This window comes from Indicator indicator, chromosome 26, assembly GCF_027791375.1.
Source record: "Indicator indicator isolate 239-I01 chromosome 26, UM_Iind_1.1, whole genome shotgun sequence".
Lineage (NCBI taxonomy): Eukaryota > Metazoa > Chordata > Aves > Piciformes > Indicatoridae > Indicator > Indicator indicator.
Genome location: NC_072035.1, coordinates 662,749 through 683,586, shown reverse-complemented (window position 1 = coordinate 683,586; position 20,838 = coordinate 662,749). Strand labels below are relative to the sequence as shown.

General features: G+C 47.9%; 1 protein-coding gene across 1 annotated transcript in view; it reads right to left on the bottom strand.

Moving 5' to 3' along the window:
- Positions 1-20,838, bottom strand: part of CABIN1 (calcineurin binding protein 1) — a 100,132-nt gene that overhangs the window by 55,910 nt on the left and 23,384 nt on the right. Inside the window, exons 24-28 of the mRNA XM_054392900.1 lie at positions 20,416-20,567; positions 19,005-19,183; positions 9,740-9,922; positions 8,373-8,381; positions 7,959-8,296 (exon numbers count right to left, since the gene is read on the bottom strand). Of these exons, the coding sequence (XP_054248875.1) occupies positions 7,959-8,296; positions 8,373-8,381; positions 9,740-9,922; positions 19,005-19,183; positions 20,416-20,567 (861 nt within the window). The remainder of the gene's footprint in view (positions 1-7,958; positions 8,297-8,372; positions 8,382-9,739; positions 9,923-19,004; positions 19,184-20,415; positions 20,568-20,838) is intronic.

Genomic DNA, 20,838 nt, shown 5'->3' with positions numbered 1-20,838 from the left:
TCTTCCATCTCCTGTCACCTACAGACACCTGAATTCCTGCTGTCTCCACAACACCTTAGCTTGTTAGAAGTGGCATTTTAATGCTCAGTATGAAATGATGGCTGTACAAACACTTCCCCTGTCTCAGCAAACAGTGGCTCTCTCTCTCATGGGGATCCTGGAGCCTTTCTCCACACATCAGCCCTTCACTGTCCCCCAGCCCCTCCAGTTTCCCCCCCCCCCGCCCCCCCACACACACTGGAAGCCATCCCTCAGCTCTTCCCCAGGGTAACTACCTGCAAGAACACCTGCTGAGAGCCAGCCCTAACAGATCAGGCAACCTTTAGCCTTAAATGCAGCCTTCTTTTAGTGGGGGTGCTGAATTCAGGCCTTTTAGCCCTACCCAGACATTGCCCCCAGTGTAAGTTCACTAAACCTCTCTGGAAAATTCCAGGGCTGCCATGAAATGTGGCTAATTGTGCTCAGAGAGTTAACAGGAAGGTATCAGGTAGGATACCAATCACAAATTCATACAGGCACTGCCCCTCTGGAGAGTTCAGTGCAGGAGCCTCTCCTGTGCAGTGAGAACCAGGGACAGCTGCTTGCTCCAGGCAAAACACCCCCAGCAGCTGGGACAATTATTAAGTGTAAGGTCTCACTGCTGGGAGCTTTGCTTTACTTCATTTGTAATGTCAGCAGGAGAAAGCAGCATCTGAGGCAGGGCCAGGCTGACTCTTTTAGAGAGAACTTCACTGCAGAGCAGAGGAAAGGAAGGAGAGGGGGTTTGGTTCATAGAGGCAAAGGAGAATGCTGAATGCTGATTTGTGTTCTGTGGGCTGGAAATACCCTTCTGGGAATCACAGACTGATCAAACCATGTCCATCCCAAAAGCATATGCCAGTTGTCATTTTAAAAATTATTTGATTCTAATTTTTTGGGGGGGGAGGAGAAGTTATTAGCAAAGTTCCTATCCTGTTTTCCACATTCTTTCCTCTACAAGACCCTGTGAAACAGCAAAAGCCCTGCTCAATCATAAGAGCTTTAGGCCTAATGACAGTAAACAAGCAGAAATCTCCAATGTCTCACCAGAATTGGAGCATCCCCTCTAGCAAGATGCTGATTACAGATTCAAGTGCAAGAGAGCTGAAGACTGGAAAGATCAAGCAGATAGTTACAGATGGCAAAGATCCTTCAGTCAGAGAGCTGGTACAGGTTTTATGCAGGACCTGCATGATTACAGTCTCAGAGAGCCAAGAGCTCTGGCTCACTTGCTTGTGGGAGGGAACAAAGCCAGGGTCCCTCACAAGCATCCCAAGGTGCTGTCTGGCTAGTCAGAGGAACCAGGAGACTTCATGATTATCACTGCTCTGCCCTGCTGAGGCCACAGCTGGAGTATTGTGTCCAGTTCTGGGCCCCTCAGTTCAAGAAGGACCTCAAGGAACTGCTTGAGAGAGCCCAGCCCAGAGGCACAGAGCTGCTGCAGTCAGTGAAACATCTGTGAGGCCAGGCTGAGGGACTGGGGCTTGGAGCACAGGAGCCTGAGGGCTGCCCTCATTCCTGTTGATAAAGATGTGCAGAGCTGGAGCCAGGCTCTGCTCAGGGATGTTCTAGGACAGCACAAGGGGCACTGGGGGCCAGCTGGAGCAGAGGAGGTGCCATAGGAACAGAAGGGAAAACTTTGTCCCTGTGAGGGTGCTGAGACCTGGAGCAGGCTGCCCAGACAGGCTGTGGAATCTCCTTCCCTGGAGCCTTTCCAACCCCCCCTGGATGTGTTCCTGTGTGCCCTGCCCTGGGTGCCCCTGCTCTGGCAGGGGGTTGGACTGGATGCTCCCTGGAGGTCCCTTCCAAGCCCTACCACTCTGTGTCACATAGAATTGCCACTGAAGAAGACAAAGTATGCAAATGTAGGTGTGTACTAACTTCTTCCTCTGGTACTTGTTGTGTAATAGGGATTTCTGTAATCCTGTTAAGCCTAAGCCTGCAAAATGCTCTGAAACACAGGCAGGTGAAAATAAACACAGAAAAGAACCTAAAAGATCTGCTCTGATCTTCTCTGAAAGTCATCCTGTTTTGGATGAATTCAGATTCCAGCAAAATGAAGCCTATCCTAACATCCAGGCACAGAAACGTTTTCCTTCATGCCAGTCAGTCATCAGAAATGTAAGTAAACTCCAAGTAAAACTCTGCCTAATGTGTGGCAAACTGAATCTTGCAGTTAAAACTATCAGAGAAAAATGCAGGGAAGCTACCACCACAGAGCTTAACTATGAAATCCCAGAGGAAACACATCCACTGAATGACACTCACAGGATGGTAGGGGCTGGAAGGGACCTCCAGAGATCAGCCAGTCCAACCCCCCTGCCCCAGCAGGATCAGCTAGGGCAGGCCACATAAATTCAAGCTCTGAATGCATTCCTGAATGCAAGGTTGGCAATGAAAACGTGAAGAGATGATGAAGTGCAGTGCCCTGCTCTGGTGATCTGCTGTGCACCATACCCTGCCCATCCACAGGCATCTCTTTGGCACCTCTAATTCATGGGCCTTTGGTGGGCAAGATGAGGACAGCAAGGAGGAAAAGTGATCACTCAGGCAAATGGGGCAATTACACAGCAACATCCCCCAACCACAACTAATAGGAGTAAAAGATGTAGTTAGCCATTTCCCACCAGCCCTCTCCTCAGAGCAGCACCATCAGTTCCTCCCAGGAACCATGCATGAGCAGCTCTCTACTCATTAGATCTCACAGAGGCTACTCTGCTTAGTTTTTAGCTGGTGAACTTATTAGGAACGGGTGAAGGGATGCAGGACACAGCAAAGAGGATTTCTTCTTCTTGGCACAGAGCTTGCCAGTCTGAAATGCTGCATTGGCTGGCTGACTCTGGGCAATTATGAAGGACTCTTCCCAGTTCAGCTGTTGCCTCCCACATCTTCATCATCCCAGGATTCAAAGACAAGAAGACTGACAAGGTACAATAACTTACAAAGAAAAAAACCCAAAAAGGTTTACCAGCATTGTTAAAGTGGAAAAGGAAAATCTCTCACAGTCACCCAAGTGGAAATCTGAGTCACCCAAAATGAACAGCCCTGAACTGTGTGGTGCCAGAAGCCACATTTGCCCCACTCTGAAACTCCAGGGAGTGGTGCTGAGAGGTGTGCAAAAGGTCCTGCTACACCTGAACCTTTCTGTTTCTTTTTACAGCCTGCTAGAAGGCTTTGTCTCCAAAGAACCCTTTGTGCTACTGCCCCCTTTCAGGAAGGGCAGCTTGCACAGGCCAAGGGTAATCCAGCAAGCTCAGCAGCACTGAGCTCCCTGAAAGGGCAAATCCTCCTCTGCACTTCCTGCAAGGGATGCATGGGCTCAGAGTGAGCTGCCCCAAGACCATGCAGCTGGCCAGGGCTCTGGCTGCAGGCAGTGCCACAGCCTCTCTCTGCAAGCAGCTGGAATTAGGACATCCCTGGGCACCCTGTCCCAGCATTTCACCACTCTCATTGTGAAGAACTTCCTCCTGATGTCCAACCTAAACCTACCCTGTTTTCTGCTTCCAAACTGCCAACACTCATTTGGGAGGTAACATTCACAAAGGATGAAGATTTCACTTCACAACAGAGACAAAATGAATGGGAAACAAACTGCTGCCCAAACTCAGTGAAGCAACCTCTGGCATCTGGCTTGGGCTAATCCCAGGCACAAATCCAGGCTGGGTGCAGAGTGGGTTGAGAGCAGCTCTGAAGAAAAAGCCTTGGGGGTGCTGGGTGCTGAGCAGCTCCCCAGGAGCCAGCAGTGCCCTCCTGTAGCCCTCAGGCAGCTGTGTGCTGGGCTGCAGCCAGAGGAGTGTGGGCAGCAGGGCAGAGGGGATTCTGCCCCTTGGCTCTGCTCTGCTCAGACCTCAGCTCCAATCCTGCCTCCAGCTCTGGTATCCCCAGCAGGAGAAGGACACAGAGCTGCTGGGGGGAGGCCAGAGGAGACCACAAAGATGATCCAAGGGCTGTGGAGCAGCTCTGCTGTGAGGCCAGGCTGAGGGAGCTGGGGACGTGCAGCCTGGAGAGGAGAAGGCTCCAGGGGGACCTCAGAGCTGCCTGCCAGGACCTGAAGGGATCCTGCAGGAAGGCTGCAGAGAGACTTTTGCTGAGGGGGTCTAGAGCCAGGCCAAGGGGGAATGGTTTGAAGCTGAGGCAGAGCAGGGTTAGAGTGGAGCTGAGGAAGAAGTTGTTGAGTGTGAGGGTGGTGAGAGTCTGGCACAGGCTGTCCAGGGAGGCTGTGGCTGCCTCCTGCCTGGGGGTGTTCAAGGCCAGGCTGGATGAGGCCCGGAGCAGCTGAGTCTAGCTGAGAGGTGTCCCTGCCCAATCTCTGGGGCCCCTCCCAACCTGAGCCATTCTAGGATTCTATTATCCTAACATTTCTGCATAAATAAATATTGCAAGAACCATTCCTGAATATTCTTGGGTATTATTCCTGAATAAATACTCCAAGAAAAAGCAGCTCTGTACCAATTTGCTCTGTTAACAGACTAAACCAAAGAGAAATCACCTCCAAAGAGTTAGCAGGACTTTGCAGGGGGCAAATAAAACCCCTGGACTCCATAACCAAGGCAAATGCTGAAAGATTTCGAGCAGGCTGTTTAAAAAAGCACCCAACAACTATTTTTACTCCTCTTGCAACAGCAAACCCCATAATACTGTAAAAACTGGGAGAACACAGATTGCATATGGAAAACTTGTTTTTCTCTGTGTTGTGGAAGCCTGCCAAGCCTCTTCTTTCCCAGCCAGCCACCAATTCTGGCCATCAGGCTAAATTCTTCATACAAATTCCTGGCACTGCTACAGAAATGCTGAATTTTCCAAGATGCTTCTATGCACTAAAAAAAAAAAAAAAAATAATTTCAGCTTTCTAAAATTGACACTAATCCCCTCTGCCCCCACAGCAGTTCAACCTGATGTAATTGAGCTCATTTTTGTAAATCAAGCTTCTCATCAACCTAGCTGAGCACATTTACTCCAGTTCCTGCTGCAGATGCAGAGATGGATGATGTTTTGTTGGTTCAGGACTGTAACTCCCACTGCAGACCTGTTGGTATGCCATGAAAACATGGACATTTGGCACTGCTCTAGGAAGGAACCTGCCTGAGTCATCAAAGACACAGAATGGCAACCTCATGGCAGTGTGTGGTGCACATCTAGCAGTGGGCAGACTTTTTCTGCAGTGTTAAGGAACTGTTTGGTATGCAGAGAAGTCATAAAAAAGGACAGGAAGAGCCAACAATGCCAGATGAAGGCAACTTGATAACTCCCAGGCTCAAAGAGGCAGAACTCTATTTTTCTGAGTCCCAAGAGGACACAGATTTAGCCAACAACAGAATCAGGGAACCATTAAGGTTGGAGAAGACCTTTAAGATCATGGAGTCCAACCATAACCTGGCTGCCATGGTCACTAAACTCTATCCTGCAGCTCCACAGCTGCAGCTTCTGGAACAGCTCCAGGCTTGGGGACTCCACCACCTCCCTGGGCAACCTGTGCCAACCTCTCACCAACTGTCAGGAAAGAAATTGTTCCTCATCTCCAACCTAACACTCCCCTGGCACAGCTTCAGCTCATTTCCTCTCCTCCTGTTGCTGGGGACTTGGGAGGAGAGACCAAGTCTCAGGGAGCTGTAGAGAGCAGTGAGGCCTCCCCTCAGCCTCCTCTTCTCCAGACTGAACACCCCCAGCTCCCTCAGCTGCTCCTCCAAACCCCTCCCCAGCCTCATTGCTCTTCTCTGGACACCCTGCAACCCCTCAATGTCTTTCCTGTGGTGCCCAGAACTGATCTCAGTGCTCAAACTGTGGCCTCAGCAGTGCCCAGGGCAGGGGCACCATCACTGCCCTGCTCCTGCTGGCCACACTGGTTGTGATCCAGGCCAGGCTGCTGGTGGCCTTCTCAGCTACCTGGGTACTGCTGGCTCACATTCAGATGGGTGTCCAGCAGCACCCCCAGACCCTTTCCCACCAGGCTGCTTTTCAGCCACTCTGCCCCAAGCCCAAAGCATTGCCTGGGGTTGTTGTGACCCAAGTGCAGGACCTGGCCCTTGGTCTTGCTAAACCTCATTCTCTTGACCTCAGCCCCTGAACCTAACCTGTGCAGATCTCTCTGCAGTGGCCTCCTCCCCTCCAGCAGATCAACACTGTATGCTTTTCCATCCAGGAAAACACTACACATCACTGCATTTATATGGGAAAAGAGATACAAAATACAAAAGAGAAGGCTTCATCAGGAAAGAAACCCCAACAAATATTGTGCAGGTTGCTCCTCAGGCTAGGATAAGCCTTCTGAAGCAGCACACTGCAGCCAGGCAGCCTTGTTTGTTGACTGTTGATACAAAGCATTTGTCAGCAGCAGCAAGGACAGATTGCAGGAATCTCCAGCTCCTATTAGTGATTAGCTCCATGGAAAACTAACAACTGCCACACACAAACAGCAGAGGAATGTTTGCAAACCAAGCTCTTTGCAGAAGTGGTCCCATTTCCCTGGCTCCTGGCCCTGCAGCCATGTGGATTGCTGAGAGCTGCTGCTCAGCTCAGCAGTGCTGCAGATCTGTTTGCTGCTGAGAGGCAGGGGGGGAGGATTGGTTTCCATTCCCTGCCCTCTTATTCACACCAACTTCAGTGCTGCTGAAGAGCAGAATGCAGAAAACCACACAGTGCAGCACGACAGAAAGAGACTTCCTGCCTGACCAACCTAGTGGCCTTCTATGATGCACTGACTACATCAGTGGCCAAGGGACAAGCTATGGATGTCACCTAGCTGGGCTTCTGCAAGGCACAGTGGCACTGTCCCCCACAAGGTGAAATGTTGGATTTGCTGGGTGGACTGTTCAATGGGTAAGGAATTTGCTGCATGGTCACACCCAGAGAGTACTGGTCAGTGGCTCAAAGTCCAGATGGAGATGGGTGACAAGTGGTGTCCCTCAGGGTGTCCACACTGGGACCTGTACTGTTCAGTATTTTCATCAATGCTATAGACAGTGGGGTCGAGGGCACCACCAGCAAAGTGTGCAGATGACACCAGGCTGAGTGGTGCTGTTGATGTGCCAGAGGAACAGGATGGCATCCAGAAGGACCTGGACAAGCTGGAGAGTGGCCCAGGTGAATTTCATGAGATTCAACAAGACCAAGCCCAGGGTCCTGCACCTAGGTTGGAACAATCCTCATTATCAGTCCAGGCTGGGGGGTGATGAGATTGAGAGCAGCCCCGCAGAAAAAGACTTGGAGGTGCTGGTGGCCTAGAAGCTGGAGATGAGCCAGCAATGGGCCCTCCTGCAGCCCAGAAGGCAAATGGCAGCCTGGGCTGCATAAAAAGAAGCATGGCCAGCAGACAGAGGTGGTTCTGTCCCTCTGCTCTGCTAATACCTCACTACAGTGCTGTGTCCAGCTCTGGAGCCCTCAACATAGGAAGGACACAGAGCTGCTGGGGCGAGGCCAGAGGAGGCCACAAAGATGAGCCAAGGGCTGGAGCAGCTCGGCCATGAGGCCAGGCTGAGGGAGCTGGGGGTGTGCAGCCTGGAGAGGAGAAGGCTCCAGGGGGACCTCAGAGCTGCCTGCCAGGACCTGAAGGGATCCTGCAGGAAGGCTGCAGAGAGACTTTTGCTGAGGGGATCTAGAGCCAGGCCAAGGGGGAATGGTTTGAAGCTGAGGCAGAGCAGGGTTAGAGTGGAGCTGAGGAAGAAGTTGTTGAGTGTGAGGGTGGTGAGAGTCTGGCACAGGCTGCCCAGGGAGGCTGTGGCTGCCTCCTGCCTGGGGGTGTTCAAGGCCAGGCTGGATGAGGCCTGGAGCAGTCTCATTGAGGTGTCCCTGCCCATGGTGGTGAGGTTGGAGTGGCTGATCTTTGAGCTCCCTTTCCAACCTGAGCCATGCCATGACTTTGTGACCTGCTGCATTTTAGCAGGGACTCCTGAGTGAGTCGAGCTGGCAGCAGACAGGCCAGCTGGTGGCTGTGCTGTGCTCACCTTGTGTGTCCTGCTGTATGTGTAGAGGTAAGCCAGCCTGTAGAGGCTCTTGTAGTGCTGGGGGAAGCGGCTGAGGCACAGGCAGAAGGAGGCAATGCACTGCTCCGTCAGGAACTGCCGCTGCTCCTCCAGGTCTGCTGGGAGGCCCTGGGGGAATTCAGATGCATCTCCACAGCCTTCAGTTTTCTTTTTGCAGTCCCATTGTAAGGGTGGAAGTGCTGCAGTTTTGAGGGGGTTGCCAGCAGCAGGCTGAGGATCCACCAGAGCTTTTTGGCCAGCAGTCTCAGCAGGGTGGTAAGATTCTGAGCTCTCCAGCAGCTCTTCTGACTTCCCTGCAGCTGCAAGGGTGAAAGAAGAAAAAAGTGACAATGACCGTTCCAAAATGACAAATGAAATACACACTAACTAAACCACCTGGAAGCCCTTTTCCTCATCAAAGCATAGGCAGAATTAGTGAGTAAATCCTGACAAAACCATGCCTCTTCCAGGTGTTCAAGTTACCTTCAGCTCATGAACAGAGCCAAGCTCTGATCTCTCCACTGCCCTTATTGAGCTTTTTCCCTGAGCAATAGCAACAATTCAGGCCTGAAGCTGAGGGAGAGCAGGCTTAGACTGGAGCTTAGGAAGAAGTTCTTCAGTCTGAGGGTGGTGAGACACTGGAATGGGTTGCCCAGGGAGGCTGTGGCTGCCTCCTCCCTGGAGGTGTTCAGGGCCAGGTTGGATGAGGCCTTGAGCAACCTGGGCTGGTGGAGGTGTCCCTGCCCATGGCAGGGGCTGGAACTGGATGATCATTAAGGTCCCTTCCAATCTAAACCATCCTATGAATCTATGAAGCTAATCCAAGCCTGCAAACACAAACTGACCAGCCAACAGCTGTCCCTGGTGGAACCAGTGAAGTGAATCAGCTCTGTCTATGTACCCTGCTTTCTAGATCTAGGAAACTAGGCCAGGCCAAAGCACAGGGCAAGCTGGCAAGAAGATTCAGTACCCTACAAAGGGCCACAGCCCGGAAGGGTGGGCAAAATGTATACAAGTGCCCTTGTTTGTCTTTCCCTACTGAAGCTGAGCCTCTCTATCTACTGCCACATCCAACTGCACAAACAGCAGACATAGGGAAATTGCAGCTAATGGATTTGGAATCAACATTTCCAGTGGAATACTGAACACTGTTGTATGTGGAAAAATTTGCTAGAGCAGCTCCATTTCTCCACTGAAATAAAGTATCCAATGCAATAAACCATCCAATTCCACTGCTTGTGCTCCTCTAGGTACTGACCACCAAGAGAGCATCTCTGCCTGGGGACAAGAAAAGATGTTTTCTTTGAGACTATCTTCAAATACTGCGGCAGTTTTAGGCTAATGCCTAGGAAATTTCCCACAGATCTTGAGTAGAAAGTGGTAGAAAGTAAACAAATTACCACTGGATGTAAAGGAAAATAATGATAAGGTCTAAATAATCCCATTGGTCTGACCACAGATACTGACTCCTTCAATTCTTTCAAGGTTTGAAACACTGAAGAAAGAGTAAATAATAAGCTAAAAGAAAGGAAAGCAGGAAAGGGCCATCAGGGACAGCAGCTTATCATTATTCTCTTCTTTGTGAGGTTTAACAGGCCGGGCACACTGGGCTGACAGTCACAGAAGCAAAGCAGTTCCCACTGGAGCCTAGACACACACACACAGAGCAGCAATGCCTAGTCAAAACTCCCAAGGTGCAGCACTTTCCAGTGCTTCTGCATGCCCCAAGAAACACTTTGAGGAGAAGCCCCCAGCTGCCCTACCCTTTTCCTCTGTAGAGCCCAGGGTGTCTTTGCCAGGCAGCAGGCTATCCACACAGGCGGGAGAAATCCTCTTCTCTGGGTAAGTCTTCCTGAGGCTGTCTTGAGAGCTGGCAGGCTCATTAAACATATCCTGTGTGGAGCTGGAGTCAGACAGCACCGCTGCAGTGCTGTCCTGACTCCTCTCTGCAAAAGAGACAAAGGAGGAATGCATCTTTTCTTTCTCACCAGGCTGCTACCTGCACCTTGCAACAGCAACAGAAAACTGCAGCCCCGCTGCAAACCTCTCCTGAGTGCAACACTGGATCCTCAACAACCACTGACCCTGTTGTCTGAGACTGATTGGCTTTTCAGTTGTCTGCTTCAGCTGATCACTTTCATCTCACTTCTTTGGGCTAAGAAATTATACCCCCAGTCTTTTCCTAATACTGCCACAACAGAGAGCTCCCTGCCCCACCATGTTTCTTCCTAGAATGGAATCCTGGAGTCTGACTGGAAAGCAATGATGCTCAGCTTTCCAAAGCAGTTAGGCTGAGGACACAATATTTCACCTCCTATGGTCCTATGACATTTTCCACATTTCCTCTGCCATTTACCTTGAAAAGCACCCAGTATAATTTTGAGTCTGACACAAACAAAGCTCGACTAACAAGAGGAAAAAAAACACAAACAACAATACTGGTAAAGAATCACTCAAAGGACAGAAAAATCAGCACCATCAGAGGGCAGAGACTTACAGGAGTGATCAGTGATGCCATCTATCCTGCAGCTGTTAGATGCTGTCGAGCAGTGTTCTGAAAGGTGATTTGATATGGCAAATAAACAATCCATCAAAGAACTAGGTCTAAGGCAGACAGAAAAATGCCTGGGTTCAAGGCAGCAGACATCAGAAGTAATGAGTGTGCCTTGACAGAGTGGAGTAGTGCCTGTTGGCTGCTGACTACATTGCAGTTACAACAACTAAGGTGTTAACAGCACAGGAAAAGTTGGATGGGGTTGTGACTTCATCCTGGGGGCTACAATCCACACCTCAGAACAAGCAGGCAAGGGAAAACCATTCACCCCTTTTTCAAACCTTGCCCAACAGAATCCAAGCCCGTCTGCACCAGAAGATAGCAGAAGCAACCTTCCATGACTGAAAAGCACAGCTTAGTATCTCCAGCAGAGAGGCTGCCACTGAGACAGGAAACTGGCAGCTTCCTGTGACGCTGTGCCAGGACAATCCAGTGTCCAACACAGGCAATTCTCTCTAAATCCACAGCCCAAGGGATTCATTTCCAGTTTCTGCTCAAGACACAGGGATAGCTTAGCCAATGTTCCATCCACTGTCTAGGCAGGTCCACTGCATTCCTATTCATTAATTTTCCTGGTAAGACCAAGAAAGAAAATTCAAGAAGCAAGAGCCCTTGCTTTGAGATGAGCTGATCATTTCATTAAATTTCTTCTGTTCCATCTGAATTTCACTGGTTCAGGAGAGATCTAAGGGCCTCCTAGGAATTTATTTTACCAAGATAAACCTCTCTACAGACCTTCAGCTTGCAGATCAGGTTCTGCTTATTAGGATTCCAACACATTGAAACCAAATCTTATGCACTCTGTAGGCTTTTCACTACCACACAAAGAAACTCTTCCCTTTCAAGGAACAGATTTTAATCAAACTGTATCTTGAAAAGGAATGGAGGAGCAGGATTTGCTTCCTAATTGGAAGTTAGAGTTGGTTAATGATAAAAAGTTCTATACAGAAAGAATGTAACTACAAAGAATGGGAAGAGAAGGCTACTGAAGAGAGGTCAGTCAAGCTTTAAATGACTCATTTATAAAGCTTTAATAATGTTCTGTGGTACAAATGGATCCAACTCAGCTCCCAGTTGGCATCAGCAAAAACATTTACAGTGGCTCCCTTGATATTTTTTTAAAGGGAGTTTCTGCATCTGTGGCAAAGAGGTTGAGTTACTCATCTAGGGAAGAAAAAAACCCAATTTGCAAATGCTGCCACAAGCCTGGAGGTCAGTTCTGCTGGCTGGGTGATGACAGATGAAGCATTGGAATGTAAATCAAGAACTGCTAGACCAATATGCAAGAGTGATATGGGATCACTACAAAACTGCACTCAACTACCAGCATGCAAAGACAGACAGTGATTTAGGATGGGAAATTCCAAATGCAGGCACGATGCCAAGCTTGCCCCTATGAGGAACAACTGTCAATGCCTCCTGACAATCAGCTCCTTAACTTGGTTTGAAACTGCTACTAGAATGAGCAGAGGCTGAGGTATTGACATTTCTCCTCTTTCTCTCTCGGTACATTAACCATATTAAATAGCCCCAAACAACTTCATGACAGCAACACTGGGCTCATTAATCACTGGAAACCAGAGCAAGGCTACTCTTGAGACAATCTGCTCTTCTTTGAGGTACTTCTTCTTTGCAGCAGATGCTTTCCAACTGAGTGAGCCTGATGAAAAACACTGGAGAAATGAGCAGCAGCCACCAGTGATTCACTTCTCAGAAGTCACCACGGATGGGTCAAGTTCCAGGGAATGGAACTCAAAGTGTAGCAACTATCTTTGCAAAGAAGAGGTCAAAGCTGTTAGCCAGCCACCCCCACTTTCCACAGAATTATGTGTGCAGAAATAAATCAGCCCAGCTCTAAGCACCTCGAAGGCCACAAGCTCAGTAGCAGAACGTGTGTGTGTGTGTGTGTATCCCAGCAGATCTGCTCCCCTGTGCCTAGAAAAATCAGTGGTTCTCAAACCAGAAATGGCCAACCTCTCCTGCTATTGTCAAAGCAGGCCAGCAACCCAGCACATCTCAATGTAAGATCAGTAACTTCACAGAAATGCACAGAAGTCTTCCTGCTCTGCTAAGTGCTAATGAAAATGAAGCTTAGCTGTGGGGTCTGTTTTCAGGTCTCACATTTCAAGAATGCACTGAACAACACAAGCATGAACTCAGAGGAGAGGAGAAAAACCAAAGGAATTACTTCATTTTAAAATACCACAGAAACACCTTAAGCCTTGTGGACCAGCTGCCCTAGGCCTCGTTCCCTGAACTGTTTCCACTCACAGGGCTGAAAGAGGGAAGAGAAGAGACCTCAAGTGACCTGAAGCAGCAGGCACAATGTCAGTGACAGAGCTCTTGGTGCTGAGTGTGCTGGCCAGGTAGCATCTCTCATGGGTACTCTCAGGAGAGCTGAAGCACAGCTTTGTGGTGCCAATGGGAGTGAGGAATTCCACCTCTCAATTATTTACCATGCAACTCCACTAATGATGTTATCTGCCCTGCAGCCTTTGAAGCTTTTCAGAAACTAAACCGAGGAGGGAGAAGACCTCTGAAACATGTGGGCTTAGGAAAAAGCTCAGAAAGCCACCAGGGCTTTTTCTAGATAATATCTTTTTCTGTCTTATATATCTGATGGCAAATGCATGCAAGAAGGTATGTGAAATGTGACAGTCAGCAGCAAGTCAAAAACCAGACCCAAGTGGCACAGCAAGCTATGGACACATGGTAACTCAATTTACTGCAAAGAAAAATTCAGTTCACAGCTTATGAATAACTAAGGATAGATTATTAAAAAATCATAATCTTGTCTCAAGCAATAAAGGCTGTGGATGCAGAGATTCTCTCCCTTAGCCCTGCCTGCCACCACAGCTCCCCTCTTCTCCTTGCCTGCACATCTGAGCATTTCCCTGTATTGCTCTGCAGTCAGAGACATGATGTATCACACAAGGCTCATCCTGGAGACAGATTCCACCCACAACAGAAGACAACATCCAGCTCTGCATCAGAAGGCACTTGCACATTCTTATAAACAAAGCAAAAACCAAAAACCTGCTGAGATTTGCATGGGAGCAGATCAGTTTCTCTAGGACAGCAAGTCCTCTGAATGTTTAAAGGGAGTTCTCCATGAGTCAAAGATGAGAGTCTATGTTTTGTCTGCACTGAACACTGAACGCATTTCCCTAACTTGCAGTCCTCTTCTGTCTGCAGCTGCAGAGCCACAGACTACCTCATCAGTGTTCCATTTAGTTAGACAAATCCTTTTCACATCTTCTCACACTGTCAGTGTGATACTTTCACTCATCAGAGAGAGGTTACATCAGGGTAAAGTAAAAATGGAGCAAACTGGCTCTGGATTCATTACTCATCCAGTCCAGAGTGCAGCCCCCATGAACGTCCACACGCCCTGGTTATGCACTGCAGACCAACAGATTGTATTTTCAGCTGCTGGAAGGGTAAGACTTTAATGTTCCAAAATGCAATGGGCATGTTCTTTTCATGCACAGAAATATCCACCTGATCTCAGAAGCTGATTTAGTCTGGCATAAGCGAGGACAACCTGGTGCAAAACGTTTCTCAGAGATCACCTTTGTCTCATCAGGATGCGAGAACCCCGTTTATATAACACTCTGCATCTTCAGAACCTTTGCAGACCAATAAACTACGGAGTGAGACTTCTCCCACAGCATGAAGCAAGGAGCCTTTCCCAGTGAGTTTATCATGCAGGTTTTGCCAATTATTAAAAGCAAGCCGTGACAGGTAAAAGCAGGAAGAGAATGCCTGGGGAACAGAGATTTGTGTAAAGGTTAGAGGCAGCACGGGCAATATTGGTTGCAAAAGCCATCAGGCAAGGACAAACACACACACAAAAAAGGACAATTACATCTAACTACACACAACACACTACATGATATGGATGGAGACTTGAACAACAGGACATTCTCACACTGCAACAGCAATGGGTACTGAATACATCATCTGCATCCCACCACAGTTACACAGAATCCAACAGCAACACGACAAAGGCATCTTACAGCAAAAGGGCCTCACAACAAAATGTAGGTCACTTTCACCTGCCTGAAGCCTGTTCTGCCTGCACACACCCAACCTGCTAAAGGGCAGTGAGCACATCTGCTCTGGCACACAACAGCTATGTAAACGTGGTGTCAGCCCAGGTAACACGAAGGCTTGGTCCCTGCTGACTTCCTGTTTTCTCTTGTTTCCTACTCGGCTCTCAGAAAATTAAAAGAACCTAAACCTCAGGCTTCTACTGTCAGATGCAAGCTTTCACTATGGAGGTTTATAAACTAGCAACAGGCAGGGGTGATGACAGAAAAGACAGGATTAACAGAAGGGAATAGAAGATGCTGCTGAATGGAAGGACGAGGGAAGAGAAGGGAAGTTGCCTCTTTTACACACATGACAGCAGCTCCTCAGCCAGCAGAGACCAGCTGCCACTCAGAAATGCTTCTGGCTCCTTGAAGGAGATGTGTGCCAGCAGCTGCCACCAGCAAAAGAAGTTTAGTCACTTTACAAGCTGTATTTACTGGTTTCTTTCTCCTATTTCCATTAAATAGATGACTTCAAACTAATAGCACACCAGCATTCAACTGGGAATAAAGGTTTGCAATGCTCTCAACTCCCAACAATGACTTCTTGCATAGCTTGGCCACCTTTGTTTTTTTCAGCAGCAAAACGTGCTAGAGAGCTACAGAACTACAATGGCACCTTTAAACACAACCTGTGTGAAACAAGCCTGCCCTCATAACCTTATGTAGCTACAGATGAATGCTTCAAGATCAAAGTCCCAATATTTTCAAGAAAAGATGGCTGGACAGTGATTATTTCCTTCTTGGAATGAGATTCTGGGTTTGCTGCACTAGAAGCCAGTGCTGGACACCTTGTTAAGAAAAGAAAAATTAAAAAAAGGGAAGAGAAAAAGCCAAACAAATTAAATACCCCACAAAAGGCATAAAATTAAGAGACAAAATAGGGCTCAGAAGGAACTGCAAAGAGTTTGCCCAGTCCATTCCTTTTTCCATCAGGTTAAATCACAGCTCCCTCATGCCTGGCAGGTGGCTGCATCACCACTTTTTGAAGGCTTCCAGTGCTGAGGTGTTGCAGTGTTCTACTCTCCACAGTGAGAGCCTTTCACTTTATTTTCTGTCACCATTTTAACACTATTTTCTCATGTCCAGCTTGAAAATGCAACTGAAGTCTCACACTGTGTGTTCTGTCTCCCAAGGACAGGGAAATCCTGGGGGTTTGCCCCTGACTCTTCATACAGCGTTTGACACTGTTTAGGTTCCACTTCTGTCTTATGTCCCCTTAGTCTTCTCCTCCCTAGACAAACCAACCCACTTCCTTCTCTCTTTCCTCCTGGGATGTGTTTTCTTGAAGCACAGCCTTTAAAAAATGGTCAAGGACCTCTCACAGGTCAGCAGGGACAAGGATCCCAACTAGCAAGTTTGCTTGTGAAGAGAATTTTGTCGGTAAGACTCTGCCCAATGCTCTTATTTTGTTTATGTCTTCCTGGAGAAGAGAAAGCTCCAGGGAGATCTTAGAGTAGCCTTCCAGTGCCTGAAAGGGGCTACAAGAAGGCTGCAGAGGGACTGTTCCCAAAGTCCTGCAGGGACAGGACCTGGGGCAATGGTTTGAAATGAAAGCAGAGCAGATTGAGATTGGATGTGAGGAACTGCACTAGGAGGCTGCTGGAACACTGCAACAGGTTGCCCAGGGAGGTAGCTGAGGCCCCACCCCTGGAAACATTCAAGGTCAAGCTGTGAACAACCTGATCTAGGGGAGGATATCCCTGCTGACTGCAGGGGGGTTGGAGTGGATGACCTTTGGAGAACCTTCCAACCCAAACCACTGTATGATTCTATGATGAGTACCAATCTGATCTGATGCCAAGAATCAAAGTAAATAAGAATATTGTAAGGCCTCAGAAAGAACAAACATCTAGGCTGAATTTAGGCCAAAGTATTAGTCGTGTGAACAACAACATGGACAGTTTCTCTTGCTGTCAGAATGGTAAAAATAAAGTCTAGAGAGCAGTCCAATGCTGGGTATTTTCTTGCTGTTTTTAGGAGTGTTACAATGGGAAGGCAGGCACCAGGCATCTTCAGTGATGTGACTAAATGTAAGGTGTCAAGAACATTTTCCTTCAAAAGTATGTATTTTGGTACAAGTGAAATTCAAATGCATGCAGAGGAGCACAGTGTCTGTAACCAGACAAAAGTGGGAGACTTCTGAGCATTGCTCAGCCTGGTAGCTCTCCTTCCATCTGTAACAGCCTCAAGGCAAGCACTCCCATTTCCTGGGGCTCTCCAACGTGCTGATTCCAGAGCTGAGTTGTACCAGCAACTTACAAAACACTCTGAATGCTGCAGTGCTTTGCCATACTACTTGTCATAGCCACACACAGCCTTCCTAAAGATCACCCTAACCTTGCTTCTTTCAGCAGCTGACATTTTGAATTGCTTTGACAGCAGCAAAGCCCAGTCCCAGCTAGGCTAAGCTGGCAGACACAGGAACTGCTGCTTCTGCCCTGGCAGAGGCAGACATCCCTTAGCTTGCACCTTCAGGCTTTGCTAAGCAGCCAGCTTTGCTTCCCACTGGGCAATTAGCATGCCACAGCCCATAATATCTTATTTGGAGGGAATGCTCTAATGACACATGTTGGAATATTTACCTAATTTATGTACCCCCGGGAACATTTCGACAGTCTTCAGGACCTAAGCAGATATGGACTTGAGCAAAACTGCTTCTCCCAGGGAATATTATTCAGGAAATACTTAAACATTTGCTCCTTTGTGTTTATTGTGTCAAAAGACATCAAAAGGCTGATAAAAGAGCCTGGTCTCTACATGAGGCATCCTCACTAACACACAGCATGTGATACCAGCACAGGCCACGCAATGACTCCTTACTGAAATGCAACCATGGATCAAAGGAACTTTCCACTATCCATTTGAGTGAAGGAGCTGAAGAATCTTCTGTCAGCTTCACCAACTATGATTGGTTGGGGAAACAGAAGAAATTCACCTTGCAGAGTTTCCAGGCACGGAAACCTTTGTTTCAAAATGATGTCAAAGTTCTTTACAAATCAGAAAATGACAACAGGAAGCAGCCCACCCTCCAGAAATGAATTCTCATGGAGCACAGCACTTCTTTGGGGCCTCCCATATTCTACCAGCACTAAGCTCTACACTGCAGGTACTTTACCCCTTCTTGAGTGGCTCATCTTGAGCGCTCATCTAGCTGGATTGGTCCCTTCCAACCCCTAACCTTCTGTGAGTCTGTGAGTGCTGCTACTCACAGATCCAGATGGATAAATGAATGGTCAGAAGAGTGGAATCAGAATAAAATCCCTAGCTAAATAATAATGTCAGGTTACTTCAACAATAACTTAGTTTCTACTATACATATATTGCAAAATCTTCAGTAACACTGTGATGCCCTCCCCCTCCTTTTTGCATTTCTAAGCCAATTATTTGTTGCATCACTTTAGATTTTTCTAGGGATGAGCTGCTAACCACCAGTCATTGTAAATGATAAAGGAAAATTAACAGATGAAGTCTACTGGACTGTCATGCAAATCACTTCATGCTAGTACACAATATATTAAAAAGGAGCTGCCACCTGCCTCCTTCCAAAACCAGTAACACTGCTTTGGTCTGGCTTGTTTCAGCCACAGAGCAAATTTTCACCTGGACACTTCACACAGGCACTGAAATGGTGCCCAGTCTTCCAAAGACCGAACCCAGGTCTTTCTTAATAAGCTCAGACAGACATTTAGCTCTTCAGAAAACAAACAAATGAACAAAATCCCCCAAAAAAACCCAAATGAAACAAACAAAAAACCCCCACAACTAAACAAACAAAACAACCAAACCAAAACACAAACCCAAAGCCTGAGCCCAGGTCTTTCTTAATAAGCTCAGATAGACATTTAGCTCTGCAGAAAACAAAACAAAAAAAACCAGCCAGCCAAACAAACAAATAACAGAACAAACGACAACAACAAAAAAAGAAAACAACCAAAACACAAACCCAAAGACTGAGCCCAGGTCTTTCTTAATAGTCAGGCATTTAGCTCTGGAGAAAACAAGCAAACAAAACCCCAAACAAACACACAAAAAAACAACCAACCAAAAGAAAACAACCAAAACAGAAAACAACCAGCCAAACAAAAAAAACCCAACAAAACCAAAGCCCACCCCCAGAAAAGGACAACACTTTAAAAACCAGTGAGGATGCAGCCAGCTGCAGGCTCCCTGTCAGCACTCCCTTGATGACTGACAGGTGCCAGGGAGGCAGGTGCCAGCTGTGGGTTTTCTACAGACAGCTCTGTACATCAATTGTCTTTACAGCAGTGCCCTCAGAGAGGTGAGGAGCTGCAATATTGCCCGTGGTACCCCAGACCCGTCACCCTGCTGGAGCCCCCCCGCAGAGAGCAGCTGGGTGAGTGGAGAACAGGACTGTACCGTCCGGCGCGGCCTGCTGGCGGGGTTTTTTACATTTGACGTAATCGTGGTCAACTGGAGTGGCTGTGTAGGGTGGGGATGTCAGACCTGGGCCAGACGAGGAGGGCAGGGACGTCCCAGGGCCCGGCACTGTCCCGGCTGAAGAGTGAGAGTCCTCATCAATCAGACAAGCTTTCTCTCTGGGGAAGGAAAGTAAAACAAACAGTGCTAAGATGCCAGGATCATGCATGGGGAACAGAAGAGATCAACTCATAGAGTCACAGAATTGTTAGGGTTGGAAGGGACCTCAAGGACCATCCACTTCCAACCCCCCTGCCATGGGCAGGGACACCTCACACCAGAGCAGGTTGCTCACAACCACATCCAGCCTGGCCTTCAAAACCTCCAGGGGTGAAGCTTCCACCACCTCCCTGGGCAACCTGTGCCAGAGTCTCACCACTCTCATGGGGAAGAATTTCTTCCTAACATCCAAACTGAATCTACCCATTTCTAGTTTTGTTCCATTCCCCCCACTCCTGTCATTACCTGACAGCCTAAAAAGTCCCTCCTCAGCTTTCTTGTAGTCCCCTTCAGGTACTGGAAGGCCACAAGAAGGTCTCAGAGCCTTCTCTTCTCCAGACTGAACCACCCCAACTCTGTCCTCATAGGAGAGGTGCTCCAGCCCTCTGATCATCCTCATGGCCCTTCTCAGTCCACTCATCAGATCTTACCAGCCACACTGCTCACTGCAGCTACCTGAAAGCAGCTTCTAAAGTACTAAGTCCCAAGCAGCTAACAAAAGGAAAAGAGGAAATGGTCTGAAATTATGCCAGGGCAGGGTTAGGTTGGAGATTAGGAAAAATTTCATTGCTGCAAGAGTGGTCAGGGATTGGCACAGGCTGCCCAGGGAGGTGGTGGAGTCCCCATCCCTGGAGGTATTCAAGAAATGTGTGGCCATGGCACTCTGGGTCATGTTTTGATGGCCATGGTGCTATTAGGTAGAAGGCTGGGCTTGATGATCTTAGAGGTCTTTTCCAACCCTAATGATTCTATGATTCTAACCCATTGTAAATGATGGGTTTCTAGGACAGGTTATATTCCTCCCTTGTCACTGGTCAATAGCAAAGCATTCTTTATTTTGTAGCTGTTAACCAAAGGATGAGGACTGAAGGATCACCCTTTGAAATAAAGACCATCTGCTAGGAAAAAGTCATTTACTAACAAACAAAACCAATGTCTTCAAAATGGATCTCAAGATCAAAATTGTTCTATTTCTCCCACCCCACTTCCTGAGGAAGCCTCATGATACCTGCAAACTGCAAACATCAGAACTAATTCTGCTCCACTCCTTTTGTTTAGATTTCATTTGGCTTCATTTCACTCATTTATTGTGCAGTAGTTTATGCCTTCAGTGCAGGAAATAAGCACTCACTTTTCTGCCACTTTTGGGGTGTTCTTCTCCTCACCCCTGGCAAATGGTCCCTCAGAAGCCTCTTTCATGAAGCTAACCAGGATCTCTGCATCTACTCCAGAGTCTGGTTTCCCCACAAGTTTCAGGATAGAAGCATGAAGTCGAAAGTATACCTAGAAAACATAAAGTGCATTTGGTCAGCAAAGACTTCCTAGCTCTGCAAAAGAGTCTCTTTTCTGTAGGAACTGGAGGAGTAACTAAAGGCAGTCACCTGTTAGCTAAACCTACCTGAACAGGACTTTTCCTGTCTCTCAGAATTGCTTGTAAATGACAAGATCTGGATTCTGTAGAAACTCTCTTAACTGCAAGCTATGGAATACAACAATGAAAGCAAACCTGGTCTCCTTGGAAGCAAAACACCACTGGGTACATTCCAGATGCACT